This window comes from Botrytis fragariae (assembly GCF_013461495.1).
Source record: "Botrytis fragariae strain BVB16 chromosome Unknown tig00000101, whole genome shotgun sequence".
In the NCBI taxonomy this organism is placed as follows: domain Eukaryota; kingdom Fungi; phylum Ascomycota; class Leotiomycetes; order Helotiales; family Sclerotiniaceae; genus Botrytis; species Botrytis fragariae.
The window spans coordinates 158200-172088 of NW_023500996.1; the positions used below are offsets into that span (position 1 = coordinate 158200).

The following is a 13889-nucleotide window of genomic DNA, read 5'->3' on the forward strand; positions in this document are numbered from 1 at the left end:
ATCCGAAAATCCTATATCCCGTATCCCTTTCAAAAGTGTACGAAGGAAAACTAATCACTCTCAATCACTCTCCCAATCTCCCAATCTCCCAATCATCCAACTCTCTCAGTTCCCTTAGAATCGACCATTATCATTGAAGCGCTTGGGATCAGGAAGATGACCTCGAATTCCCAATGAATTGCCAGGAACTTTGTTATCCGTATGCTCATTCATAATTTTCAACCACTGTTTATTGTGCTCCTCCTCCGCTTCCTTCTTTGCTTCTCCTACAAGCTTGTCTGAAGTATCAAACTTATTACTCCAATGATATCCTCCTTTGCCATCTGGAACGAGCTTTCTTGGTGCATCGCCTGCAACAGTAATTCGTGCCTTCTTGATGACATGTTCTCTAGTAGAATAAGTAGCTGGTGCTTCAGGAGCAGCTCGCTTTCTAGAATTTGAAGCGCGAGTTGAATTAATTGCGGTAGCGACATTGGAGGGGTGAGTTGTCTTTCTGCGTTGATCATAGGCTGAGACAAGTCTTTCGGGTGCCTGGACGGAAGCAATGGGTTTCTTGGCAGCGAGAAGCTTTCTTCTGTCGATAGTAGGCTTCTGCATGACAGGAGCTCGCATGGCCTCAGCCTCTCTAGTGCTAGTGGTAGCTACTACTTGGGCCTTCTGACGGGTTTTTTTCTTCTGCATATCAATCTCGGAATTTAGTCGCGAAATGGTGGCATTGGCTTCAACAACGAGCTCAGTCTGTGCCTTGAACTCAGCATTGTGGCGTTCCTTATCTTCCTTGCGCGAGGTCTTTTCCTGTGCCAGCAGCTGTCTCAATCCGTCGTTGGTTTTCTTCTGGTCCGCCAATTGTTTTGTCAGAACTTCATTGGCCTTTCTCTGATCCTTCAATCTCTGATATCGAGCCTCAGTCTTCTTCTTGATCCGAGCTTCATTTTCGCGGCGTTGGATAGCCTTCTTTTCCTCAAGCTTGCGGCGTCTAACATCTGCCTGGTGCAAGCCCTTTTGGAATGCGAGCTCTTGTGTTAATGCCTTATTGGCAGCCTTCAGCTCTTGTATAGAAAGTGGTACAGCAACCATGTTTAGAGCAACAGCGCCAGGAAGAGTCTTGGTGGCCGGTGCGGAAGCTTCGGTGACAGAAGAGTTGTTCGACCCAGTTGAACAAGGTGATGAAACAGTTGACGAAGAAGCAGAAGCAGTCGAGCTAGCTCTAGATAAAGATGAGCGAGCGGAAATGATTGCTTCAGCATCCTTCAAGGCTTGGACACCCGCAGGACCATATTCAAAAGAAGTGGCCTTGAAGATTGTAAAGTTATTGCTGTTACTCTGAGGAGAGGAAGAATGATCATAACCCAACATAGCATCGATTTCCGAGCTGTTTGCGTTAGCGATATTAGCGATGCTGAAGAAATCGGCATCAAATTTCTCGGTATTGTTCGAGGGGGCTACATTTTGGTTTGGAATGCCAGCCCATGCGAAGAAGTCATCGAAGTTATCGGTATTTTGTTGTGGAGCTGTATTTTCAACAGTTGAATCGTTGCCAAAGGTGCAGTTGGGGTCTGTCATATATGCGTCGAAGTCGAAAGCTTCGCGAATGTCATTGAGACTAGCATTGTTGAGCGATTGATCTGCAAAAGAGAGACCGGGAAAAGAAATCTCAGGAAGTGGAAGCTGTTCTTGCGAAGGAGCATCCGCATAGATAGATTTGTATGCATGAGATTTATAAGCAGCTCCGGGAGCTTGGCCAAAGATAGCAGTCGGAACACCAAAAATATTGAGCGAGGTGTTGGTCGTAGCAGTGTTAGTCAACTGAAAGGTGTTGACTGCAGCAGCATCAGCAATATCGAGAGAAGTGGATCCTTGACGACGACGATCAATCTTCTTGGTACGTCTAGTAGCCTTATCAACATGAATATTTGGCATACCAGCAGCGGCATAGTTTGCAGCAGTAAGAGGAAGATCCATGGTACCGTTTCGAGGAGTCGGAGCCAATTGAAGGGGGATGTTGGATGTGCGAGGAAGACCACGAGCTTGTCGATCGAGATATCGTTGAAGGCCAATGTTACCAGCAGCTTGGACTTTAGCGAGGCCGTGAACAGAAACTGCGGATTCAAATGAAGGGTTTTCACTCAATCGTTGACGAAGAGGATTCTTGGGAGTGGTCGTCTTCTTGCGAGATGGTGTGTTTGGTGATGCGACAATTTCAAAGTCATCTTGTGGGGCCATATCGAATTGGAGATATGCATATGGATCGACTGAAGGACCAACTTTGGATGGTGGAGTAGCTGGCGATGCAAAGTTAGTGGCATCATCGTTAGCGATGGGATTGAAATTGATCATTGTTTCCATGAGATCAAATGCAGACTCGGCGGTAGCAGGCTTAGCCTTCTTAACGTATGTGCGCTTGAGAAAACCGGCTTTGTTGGTAGGTGTCTTTTGAGAAGCAATAGTAGGAGGGGCATACATGACACCATTGTTCAAACCAAGACTGCTTTGGTTTCTAAATTGTGCCTCGAAGTAAACAGATTTCTTGACTATGATGCTAGTTAGCAAGAGTTGTGATAGTAGCGAATGATTTGACTTGCCATAGTTATCCCATTCATCTTGTCCGAGAGAAGCATAATGATTTCCAGCAGCATGAGTTCTGAGCTCAGCAAGGTTCATAACACGCTCAAGAGCACGACTAGGATGTCCGAGAGGGAAGCAAAGAGCGCAGACCCATCCCTTGGTGGTTTGGACACACTTGATATCGGCGGACTTCTTTTGGGCGGAAGTTGGGGCGCTGTTTGTTGTCTGTGTTGTAGACATCTTGACGTATCTTCGAAGCAAATTGATAAATAACAAGAAGAATATGAGGAGATTCATCAAAAGTGTAGGTGTGTCGAATATATCGAACGAGATCGTCGTAATTGATAAAATTTGCGACAAAAGTAGTAGTAGTAGTAGTAGTTCTTCCACGTATTCGGTGTGATAGTGACAAGAATCGAGTTCGAAAATAGGATTGGTAAGTTTCGTTTGAGTTAAGTTGTAACTTGAGATGGTAAAATTAATTAAGTTGCAAGTTTTCTGCCGGAGATTCTTTGCACTGAAGTTCTTGAGGAATTATCAAATAAGATGGAGATTAGAAGAAATTTTGGGTTGGTGCAGATGGAGGCTTATAAGCAAGATCAAAAGTGCTCGAAATTGTTAGTGGAAGAAGAGTGAGCCGTATGTAAACAAGTACGGCTGATACGGTAGAAGGCAAATCCCCTGAGGTTCGCTCTTGACGACGACGTGTAATTGATTGGACAAGTACGGCGAGACGAAAATTGGAGAGCCTTAGGTGAAAGATGGTGATGCGAGGAGTAGTAGAGTACACAGGCAAATGAAATCTCAAAATACCGTGAGTTGTAACCGGCACAAACAGCTTCAACAGAGTAGTTGATGGTACAAAAGTAATGGGGGTATGAGGGGAATTGAAAGATCGAAGTGTTGTTCTCACCAGATCGTGAAATGAGAAAAGGGGTACGTTCAGTTGATATTGGATTTTCTGTCCACTCGTCGTTCTTGTGTGTTGGTAGGAGGAAGAAAAACGAGAAAGTAATCAGGATATTTAGATGTTTCTTAATTGTGCGCAGAAATCAAGCTACAAAGACGAATTTCATCCATTACATTGAACGTGTGCTACCTTAATGATAGGAGGCTGGTAAGAAGTTACATAGATGATATATCGTCGCTGGTGTTCGAAGGTGAAATAGAGTGAAGTCCTTCGTTTAAACAGTGGTGAAGGACTTCGCGATATTCACCACACATCTCATCTTCATCCCTTCCCAGCCCCCTTCAAAACCCATCTGATATCGATAGAAGTATTACAAAGCGACCCTGGAATCATGTAGAGTACAATGTATATATGCTTTGGTATACTATCTCTTTAATCTCTCTCGTCTCTCACGACCTGAAGATTGCTCTGGCTTGTATCATAACGTAGCGCATTGCATCACACTATCTCCATATTCGAATTCGTAGATTATTTTATGAAGTTTTCAGAGAATCTTTTCGTCAAAATAAGCTTTCAAATCCTTACTTACTCGTCTAGTAAGCTCATCGCTAAGGACGTTGGCATTATCCCGTAGCACGTGATCGACTTCTCAGAGAAGCGAAGGGGCAAACCTTGGCATTATAGGTATCAAAATGAGGAGAGTTTTTTCTCAGACATAAAGCTGAATCTGCTCCTATCATAGCCGGTAGTTTTGTTCAATTCCAACACAATTCAAATTCCGTATTTCATACTTTCAACGTTCAAAGTGACCAATTCACTTTGCATCATTCACCTACATTTTCATCTTCACTTTTTTGCCGAACTTCATATTCACTTTCAAAGTCACTTCCCCAAAGTGAACACTTCTCACTCACCGTAAGCCAAAGCTGTATTCATAAACAGCCGTATAACTCATCTCAAATGATTGAACTTCTATCAAACGTAAGCAACAAGGCAGCCACATGGATTTCGTGTTTGCGCCATTGCGCATAACTCCCCGCTGTAGAAACTCCAGGTACGTTTCAAAGCATCGAGATTGCCGTAGACAGATCTGATGATCAGATTAACAACATGCGAGGGTGCTGTAGTGGAGGTAGTGGGCGGGAGAATCCAGAAGTGCTGTATTGCCTGGACAACACATGTCAGTTAGAAGCACCTGGGTAGTTAGCAAGGAGTCTTCGATTTCAAAAATAGAGAACCCGTTGGTGAAGTTTGTCTCTGGTGATTCAATAGTCTACATGAGGTTCATTTATTGTCCAAAAATGGGGAATTTTGTGAACATCGCATGGAAGGACGATACCACCGGAAGCTAACACAGCATTTCCTTGTATCCCTACTTTCTTATATCAGATATCTTTAGTGGAACGGTTCTTTCATCTTTATGCGTCGTGCTGGCCACGATGAACGAACGTTCCTGGCGCGACAAGAACAAGGTGTCATTTCAGAGACCGGAAAAAATCACATTTCCAAGAACCACAACAATTGAGTGCTATATTTTAGATAGAACTACCATATAGATATATATCTACTTGAGCAAAAACATCATTCCCTTGATTTCTACATAGAATATTATTGATTCCCATGATCAAACATCTTTTCCGATCAGAAGGAACAAGATTAACGGCATCAGATACCACCACTACAAAGTATCAAGAAATTTCCAATACTCTGTATACAATTCCATTGAAGAATAAGAAACTCCCAGCACTCCTTCAAGAAATCATGCCTTCTAGCTACCACACTCTGTTTCCACGATCAGGCCCAAACCCTCTGAACACATTACTCCCGCAACCTACCCACCACCAACATTCAAAGCTCTTCAAGAGCCCCAACCCCTTCCCGGATACCAATTTCTTTTAACTATCCCCCCGATATTCTCCACCACACCCAAGAACAATCTTCTCTCCCCCTTCCCAAGTCTCTTTTGGAACTCCCACACTTTCCCCCAATCCCGAATCCCTCACCCAAATCTCATCCCTCATCCGCGCCAAAAATAGTCTCCCCCAATCCTTTTACTCCCACTCCCTCGATTCCTCTCTCTTTCAAGTTTCCCAACACCATTATCGAAACCAAACCCCTCGCAAAACTTCATGACCCCCCCCTTCCCCCGATTTCCATCTAACCATGTACAAAGCACGCAACAAATTTCACCCCACAATATAATACAACGCAATCCAGTTCAATACATCACCACACCAATCCCGCAATCATCTCTCCTCCCCTCTTCTCTCTCAAATCTAGATCTAAATCCAAATACAAATCCAACTTTCTCCTTAAAAGTCAACCCTCAGAAATTTAACACTCATCCATCCATCCATCCACCTATTCATCACTGTACACTACACTCACAATCCTCCCTTCCATTCCATCCATCCCATCCATCCACTATCCACCATCCCTCTAAAGTCCCAACCCACATCATCCCATTCACATAGTCTCACACACACCTCTCTCTCCAAATCTATCTAATATTCATAATCCAAAATCCAAAATCCAAACTATCCGCCTCCACACTCACACTCACACTCACACTCACACTCCAATTCCCCAGCAGGAAATTCGGAGCCCCATCTCCAAGAAAAGATATCTACATATCTATCAAAATCACAACTAAAATCACACTCACATTCTCACGAATGAAAATCAGGATACATATATATATATATGTATTACCAACACACTAAATACACCACTTATACGACATAATAAATAAATCATGATAGATATATCGTATCAGGAATAAATAAGCTATAGTGGGTAGAATTCCCCCTCTTACCTCTTACCTCTTCTCTCATTCCTCATTCCCCTATTCCTACATAATACATAATAGTAATACACAGTACATAATACATAATACACAATAGCAAATCACAGCCATGGTGACGAAAGATAAAACGTCAAAGACCCAGTACAAGAGACAAGAATCCATGGTGATACTCCCGTAACAAATCCAATAGCCCACATCATCACCCCATTCATTCATCCATAGCACGATAACACAACAAACACACAGGACTACAAATGATATAAATCTCCATCCCTTTTGAACAACTTTAATTAGGTAAGAAAATAATAATAACTCTGGATATCATAACAATTAATTGAAAATAGTATTATGCCCTGCACAACCCATCTCCTCCAAGACCCCCGCCCCCTCTACCAATCTATCCCTATATATTCCAGTTCCAACAAAGTACCTCTCTAAACTATCAAACCTCCCTCCCTCGCACCAGAAAAATGAACGCTAGCCGCCAAATATATGCAAGAGCGAAGCAGAGCTTATACCGACACAGAACCAAGGAGCTTAAATCGCACCACCACTCAGAACCTCCCTACCTAATACTTCCACCTCTCCACTATCTGCTGTTCTCCTCCTTTCCAAGACCCATCGTTCGCCTTTGACCGGGTCGTCTTCTTTCATATAGCTAATTGACTCTACGCTTGTGGTTGATTTATGTTGTTTTGTAAATGATGGTCTTCGAACCTTTTCAATGTCCCCTTCATGCTCATTCCCTGATGATACATCTTTCGCTGCGGTATTCCCTTGTTCTAACTCGGGGGACGAATGGTTGATATTCAAATTCCCTACATCGCCAATCCCGCTCTCCATCTCTGCATTCACAAGACCAAATGCGCTACTCTTCCTGCGACTCCAAAGTGTTTGTACAAGCGGTCCTGCAGCCACAGGACTACCACTCCCGTCAACACTCTTCGGACTAGCATTTCCATTTCCATTACTACCCATACTTTTCACACTAGCTTGACTTCCACCCCACGCACGACTTCTCAACTTCAACAATGCTTCCATGCTCACATCCGAACCCTTCTCATAACTCTCCGCAATCATCAACTGTGCCAATCCCGGACTAACCATGGGGGAGCTACCTGACGGCGCATGGAGATGCGAGATCGACATGAAAGAATTCCGATTGGAGTATTCCGAGCGCTCAGTGATAGGTGTAAGGTTAGGTTCTCGAGACGCAATTCTACCGCTTTGACTTCTTATTATCCCATCCATTCCCCTTGGACCAAAATATCCGCCATTTACATACTCTGCAGAGCTAGCCGCAGGGTGTGAGTAAAACCCAAATTCTTGGCCATAAAACCCATCCTGGTCGTTTGCAAGCGCTTCTGCATTAGCAGCAGCGATGAATTCATCATCCTCTAATGCATCATCATAATCAAAATCATCATCGTAAGATGGGGATAGATGGTCATATTGGGAAGAAGTATGACCAGAATCGGTAACCAGACCAGGTTGATTTTCTTCGCGATCCGAGTCAATGTGAAATAAACTTTGCGTACTATCGCGTCTAAATTTGCCATTGGCAGCTGCACTGAAAGCAGCCGCTGCGAGGGACGCTTGGTATGCAGCAAGCTTATCTTGCGTTAAGGATTGAGTTATTAGTTGAATAGGAGCGGCATCTGAGGTTCTATTTTCAGAGAAGGATGGTTGTGGTGCTAAACCTCCAACTGGACGATTAGCCGTTGGCGACAGCAGTGATAGAGTGTCTTCTTTGGTTTCCTCAATTGCCCCTGCAACACTAGTCGGAACGACATTAGGCATTTGTGCAGCCATAAATTGATCTTTTATTGGGCGTCCATATTCATCCGTATCATTGTTATCAAATAAAGACTCATCAAAACCGCCGGCATCTCTATTCTCATCACCTTCCGCCTCTAAACCAATCATGCCATCATCAAAATACAGGTCATCGTCGTCATCAAGTCCTGCGATGTAAGGGAATGATGTTGACTTGGAGCTTTCTTGTTGGATGATATCATCTTGTGATTCATGTGGAACCTCAGTGACTATACCAAGGCCCTGAAATTTCGATACTGGAATCGATTTCCCTTCAGGCAGCTGCTTGTCTGGAAGGTACAAATTTTCATCTGGAGAGATTGGTGTGAAGACAGAACTAGGAGGATCCGGCGTAAGACAAGGCGAGTACTTCGTCATAGCGAAGCCAATAACTTGTCCATTAGAATCACGAGGTGTCGTCGCAGCTCCAGGAGTATACGGACTCATGGACTAGGTAAGTGTGGTTGAAAGGTAAAGCCTGCGACGTTTCCATCCAGCAGACCTGGTTGCGGTTCATTCTTAACGGGAGCAGTTTGTTCCATTTCTTGCTGCTCTTCTGCTTCTTCAATCTCTTCCAAGGTACTAGTGTTGATACCTGGTATGTCTTCCTCGTAGCCACCATCGAATCCGGCAAAAGCATCCTCTTCGTCATAATCCGCGTTGACACCTGGTATTCTCTCCTCCAATCCATCATCATCCATCATGTCATCATAATTAAAGTCGTCATCCTCATCATAAATTTGTTGATCGTCGTTACTATCCAAATTGTTCTTCTTCGCCAAGGCCTTCTGACGATGTCTATCTTCAAGCAGGCGTTCCTGTTCGGCAGCTCCTATCATATCGAAGCTGAACCTCGACGATGTACTCTTCATATGCTTTGGAATATCCTTTGCCGAAACATCGGATACATTTCGTGCTCGACCACCGTTTTTCGACGATGGATATGCTTTAGGCGGAGTTGATGCTGGGTCAATTGATACATGTTTCGAGTCCACTGGGCCAGGAGTTTCGGCTTTTGGTAGTACTGAAGGTCCAGCATCTGAGGACAACCTTTGTGCACTCAACCTCTTTAGATCTCCAGCTTGCAACTCATCATTTCCTTTAGACGCCGTGCCTTGATCAACTGGCCTTTGAGTTTCTCGCGCATACATAGGCTTGGGTGCGGTGAGATCAGATAAGTCATTGGCTTTCCGTACATGAGGACCAGCAGCGGGATATTGCTCCTCTTCAAAATTCTCCGTGAATACCGGTGTGTGATTTCCTGCTTTATCGCTTGTTGCTGAATCCGCATAAGGACTTCTTTGAAACGACCTCGTCCCATCCGCTGCATTGACATCATTGTGGGAGACGTTCCGTCGTGGTCCCCTTGGCACACTAAAGTCGTGGACAACTGTGCCTTTAATTCGAGGATCAAAATTATCACTCGAGTTGAAGTTTGTCGTAAGTGATTCCGGTGTTAATTGAGTTATAGCCTGGGAAGTTCTTCGCCGGGCCAGAAGAGCCATGGGATTTAGCATCTTCAGTCTTCCTTTAGATGATTGTGTGGGAGGCGCCTCGAGGGTTGGAGAAGGAATTCGAGCACCCGTAGGTCGTCTCCCAGTTGATTTAATATCTAGTTCTGGAGCCATCGGACCAAAGAACTTCTTCGTATTCGAATCGTAAATGACATTGGATTGTGATTTAGAGTGGTCAGATCCAGCATTTCTGGTTGGCACCGGTCCTGCATTTTCCGCAGACTCAGACTTTTGATTGCTCGTATATAATGGCGATTTCTGGCTGCTTCCAAACTCCGGACCTCCCTTTTGTCCATTATTAAGTTTCGCATCCACCCAGTTCTGCCCTCTTGGATCATGGCTATGTGTAGTGATTTTTCCATTGAAACTCAAATTCTCAAATGTATTTCCGTACCCCGCGCTCGAAACTCGCGCGACTGGAGGTAAAAAGGGAGGAGAGGAAACAGGCGACGATTCATCTTCGAATCTAGCATCATGAGGTCGTGGAGGATGGCCATGGTCTGGACGTGCTGGCGGTTCAAAACTAGGCACTTCTGGAATCGGGGATGAAGGGGTCGAGGGAATGCGCCGGTGAGGTCGTAAATAAGAGAACATCTTGTCGTGGGAGCTCATACAAGAATAAACAAGGTCGGAGAGATGTTTTTCAGCAGATTCTCGACAACTCCTTTAGGTTGAATTATTTAACGTTTTCACGTTCATTGTTATTCGCATAGGTGATTCAAGGCCGAGTTGTTGGCTGGTCGCAGAAGATAGAGTTTCTTCAATAGAATGGATTGTATATTTAAGTATACACTGCGCAAGGCAGGTACTATGGGATGGGGAAGATTGGATGGGATTGGATGGGATTGGATTGAATGGTAAGGTTTCGGATTGTGATTATTTAGTTAAGTGGTTTATCAAATATAAATTATAAATTGTAAATTGGTAGGCTTCGTGACGTATTTTTTTCCAAAGTTCGATTTTTTGGAAGCTTATTCCACCAACCCTGAATTTAGGTTTCAAAGGCCTGCTGTGCAATCTCACACCAGGTTTTTGTCGCGTCGCACACAGGATGTAGATAATAGATCAATCATATAGATGCATAGTAGATAGACAGATACAAAGGGAGACCGACAGATACGTATCTAGGTAAATCGACAGATAATTGAATAGTAGATACATAGATAGATAGATACATAGATACATAGATAGGACAAATATATACAAGAAGAATCTGAAAAGGGGAGTGATGTGCTTACTAGAAATAAAATGAGCTTATGAGCTTATAAAAGAAAAAGAGTAAGTTAATAGGTGCTAAGGAGGTATTTACTAGGTACATCTAGTTGGTATCTAGTTGGTATCCAGTTGGTATCTAGCTAGTATCTAGCTAGCATCTACTAATATCTACTGCTATCTACTGCTATCTACTCCTATCTACTGCTATCTACTTACCCATCTTGGATAACAACCTTAGAAACATCAGATCTCAACTACTCTGTGCGTGTAATTGGCGATTACTTGCATTTACACCACGGAATAATGGATCCCTCTCTAAAAATAAACTACATACCAGGAAGGCACTCAGTAAAGTAACATTGCCTACTTATGCCGATGTCACAATTGAACAAACGGTCTCTTGGAAACGCTCTTTAGTAGGTACCTACTACCTAGGTATTATACCCAACTTGCATATTCATCTTTGGTGGCCAACTCTAATAATATAGGTAGCTGACTCTTCAGCATCCGCAACATATATATCAACACTTTAAACGTCTCAAATTCTTTAGTAAAATCATGCAACGATAGATTTCCTTGGCCGCTAAGAATCCCTAAAAGTAATATGTTATACATAAATAGCCATCTCATCTTTCTCAATCCCTTCTTTCCTCCATCAAACATGTCTCGACAAGTTATAAAGTCATTTTCACTTCATACCTTAATAATGACGCCAGCTATAATTTGTCTCCCAGAACGCCTCTTTCGACAAGCCTATCGAGCTTTCTCCATACCATTTAATACCCTACCCTATCATATCAATACAAGTTTAGCTAATCCACATCCATTCCCGTGTCGCTAGCTTCCATCTCGGTTTCGTCTCCACCAATTCCCAACAATGATTTTTCCATCGGATCAAGACCATCCTCGTCATCATCAGACACCAAACCCAAAAGCTCCTTATCCATATCATCAAGATCATCATCCCCTCCTGCCTGTACGGTAACATGCCCATTTGCCTGGTGCTTTGGGTTATGAATAACTGCCTCGTCTGGCTCATCTTCGGTTTCATCGCTATCTCGTGCGCGATGACCATTGATGTCATTGCTTGTCAAGATGCGGTTGGTGCCCATAACTCCAAGATTCAAGCCCTTCTGACCATCCCAGCGATCAAGTCTTCTCCCAGCACGTCGAAAAGCAGCTGCATACGCTGATACTTCTTCTCCAAAATCATCCTCTTCAGCTTCGAGTTGAACTAGACCACCAAATCCACGTTCTTTAAATGGGTAAGGATTCCTGTGATAGGTGTCATCCTCACTATCGCTGAATGGATCTGACATTGCGTTCACCCTCTGGTATGCGCGAGCGAAAACGCCTTGCTGCTTACGCAACTTTCTCGCCGAGTGGTGTGCCTTTCTAATACCACGACTTAAAATATAATCGACTCGTTGGTTCCTGTTTCGCTCTACTGCGATTTGATGTGCGGTGAGCGGTCGATGTCGCCTGGAAAGAGTAGCTGGCACCTCTGGCGCTGGAGATGAACCTTCACCATTCTTTCCGCCTCGATACCTGGAGCCTGCATTAAGAACACTGTTAATACGCATGTTGCTGGAACTAAAGGCTCGAGGGGGCGGGGTTGAGCGTGTGCTGTCAAGATCGGAGTCGTGTCTGGGGCGAATCTTACTAATCAAACCAGCAGGAGTTCCAACTACATCGTCATAACGAGGCCGAACACGACTCATAATAGTAGATGAATTGGAACCCTCATCGAGGGGTAAGTTGAGCTTTGGCTTAGGACCACGTTTTGGAGGACCATTTTCTGCTTGGAAAGCGATTTGGTCTGCTTCAATGATACGTTTGCGTTCGCGCATTTTAGTATGACCATACTCTAGCTCTTCTTCTGTATCGACGTTCTCCAACAACTCTTCTTCTTCTGTCATGTCCTGCAGTCGTGGAACACCTTGATTTCTGACGTCGGTATCATAATCTACGCCAGACCCAAATGGATTCTCATCTGCCCCTTCTTCCGTGAAATCCGACTCGAGATAAAACCACATCAACCATAAGAACGCCTTTGCTCTTGACTTGCTGGTGATTTGAGTGTTCATGATGAGATCATAAAATTCACGGGTTGTAGGAAAATGCAATTCCGTAACCTTCGTGGCATGGTTAGTAAGAACGAAGATAAGGTTGACTGGGTTTGTTCGAGGAACCGGTGTTGATTTGATCTTTTCCAATGTACCAGGTTCAGGGCGATCCTCAGATGCACCCTTCAGTATAGATTTGAGTCGAGGCGCATCTTGAAGCTGCTTGTAAGAGTTCGGATCTTGTCGAGCTTGCAGAGATGGAATGGCGTGATAGGTACGGAGTTGTGCTCGCATCTCTGGAAAGACTAAAACTTTATTAATACATGCGAAAATACGAAGAAGATAATTACTCACAATTCAAAGTGGTATTCATACGACCAAGATTAACCAAAAGGCACACCATTGCCATGTTCTTTGCTGGCTCATGCTCGCTCAGTAATTTATCCCTCAAGATCTTACTCGTCTTACTACTCCTAGCCATCGTATCGATGTAGAGGTCTGCAAAAGTCTGTTTCGGTAGGGTATCATCGTAACCGTTCGTAAACACGGCGTTGTCGTCCTCAAAGATGAGCTTCAGAAAATCATATTGAATGTCCTTTCTCCAGAGAGGCTCTCCGTCATCCTTTTTCAGATGACGAACCTTATTATTCTGAGGTCCAAGATTTCCTTGCATAGTAGAGGCTTGATCTTTTGCCGATTTGTTACGTGAGCGCGACAACGTATTGCCAGCAGGCGTGGTTAAATTATTATCTGGGACGGGCGTTCTGCGTTCTTCGTCTTCCGTTGTTATATCATTTGTTGGTTTGGTCGTTGTTGGTGGAGGGTTTTGGGGAGAGTTGGTATTAGAAGTAACATTTTTTGAGGGCGAGGCTTTTGAGATTGAACGAGTTGGTGATACATCTCCCTTGTCGGAAGCGACAGTGACGACTGGATCTTGTGAATCTGCCATTTTCCGTCGCTACTGCATAGGACCGAATAGCAAAGGAGAAGTAATCAAA

At 43.9% G+C, this 13889-nt stretch overlaps 3 protein-coding genes across 3 annotated transcripts; all 3 read right to left on the bottom strand.

Moving 5' to 3' along the window:
- Positions 1–114: 114 nt before the first annotated feature.
- On the bottom strand, positions 115–2805 carry Bfra_008674 (uncharacterized protein; the record flags this gene model as incomplete). Its single annotated transcript, XM_037339032.1, has 1 exon — positions 115–2805. One exon carries the CDS (start codon positions 2803–2805, stop codon positions 115–117), a length of 2691 nt encoding a protein of 896 aa, XP_037190598.1.
- Positions 2806–6818: 4013 nt separating this feature from the next.
- On the bottom strand, positions 6819–10204 carry Bfra_008675 (uncharacterized protein; the record flags this gene model as incomplete). The annotated part of the gene is made up of 2 exons (XM_037339033.1): positions 6819–8546; positions 8582–10204. The coding sequence occupies 2 exons, from the start codon at positions 10202–10204 to the stop codon at positions 6819–6821; spliced, it is 3351 nt and encodes a 1116-aa protein (XP_037190599.1).
- A 1433-nt stretch (positions 10205–11637) lies between these two features.
- Bfra_008676 (putative ino80 chromatin remodeling complex ies1 protein) lies at positions 11638–13840 on the bottom strand (the record flags this gene model as incomplete). The annotated part of the gene is made up of 2 exons (XM_037339034.1): positions 11638–13196; positions 13246–13840. 2 exons carry the CDS (start codon positions 13838–13840, stop codon positions 11638–11640), a joined length of 2154 nt encoding a protein of 717 aa, XP_037190600.1.
- Positions 13841–13889: the final 49 nt, after the last annotated feature.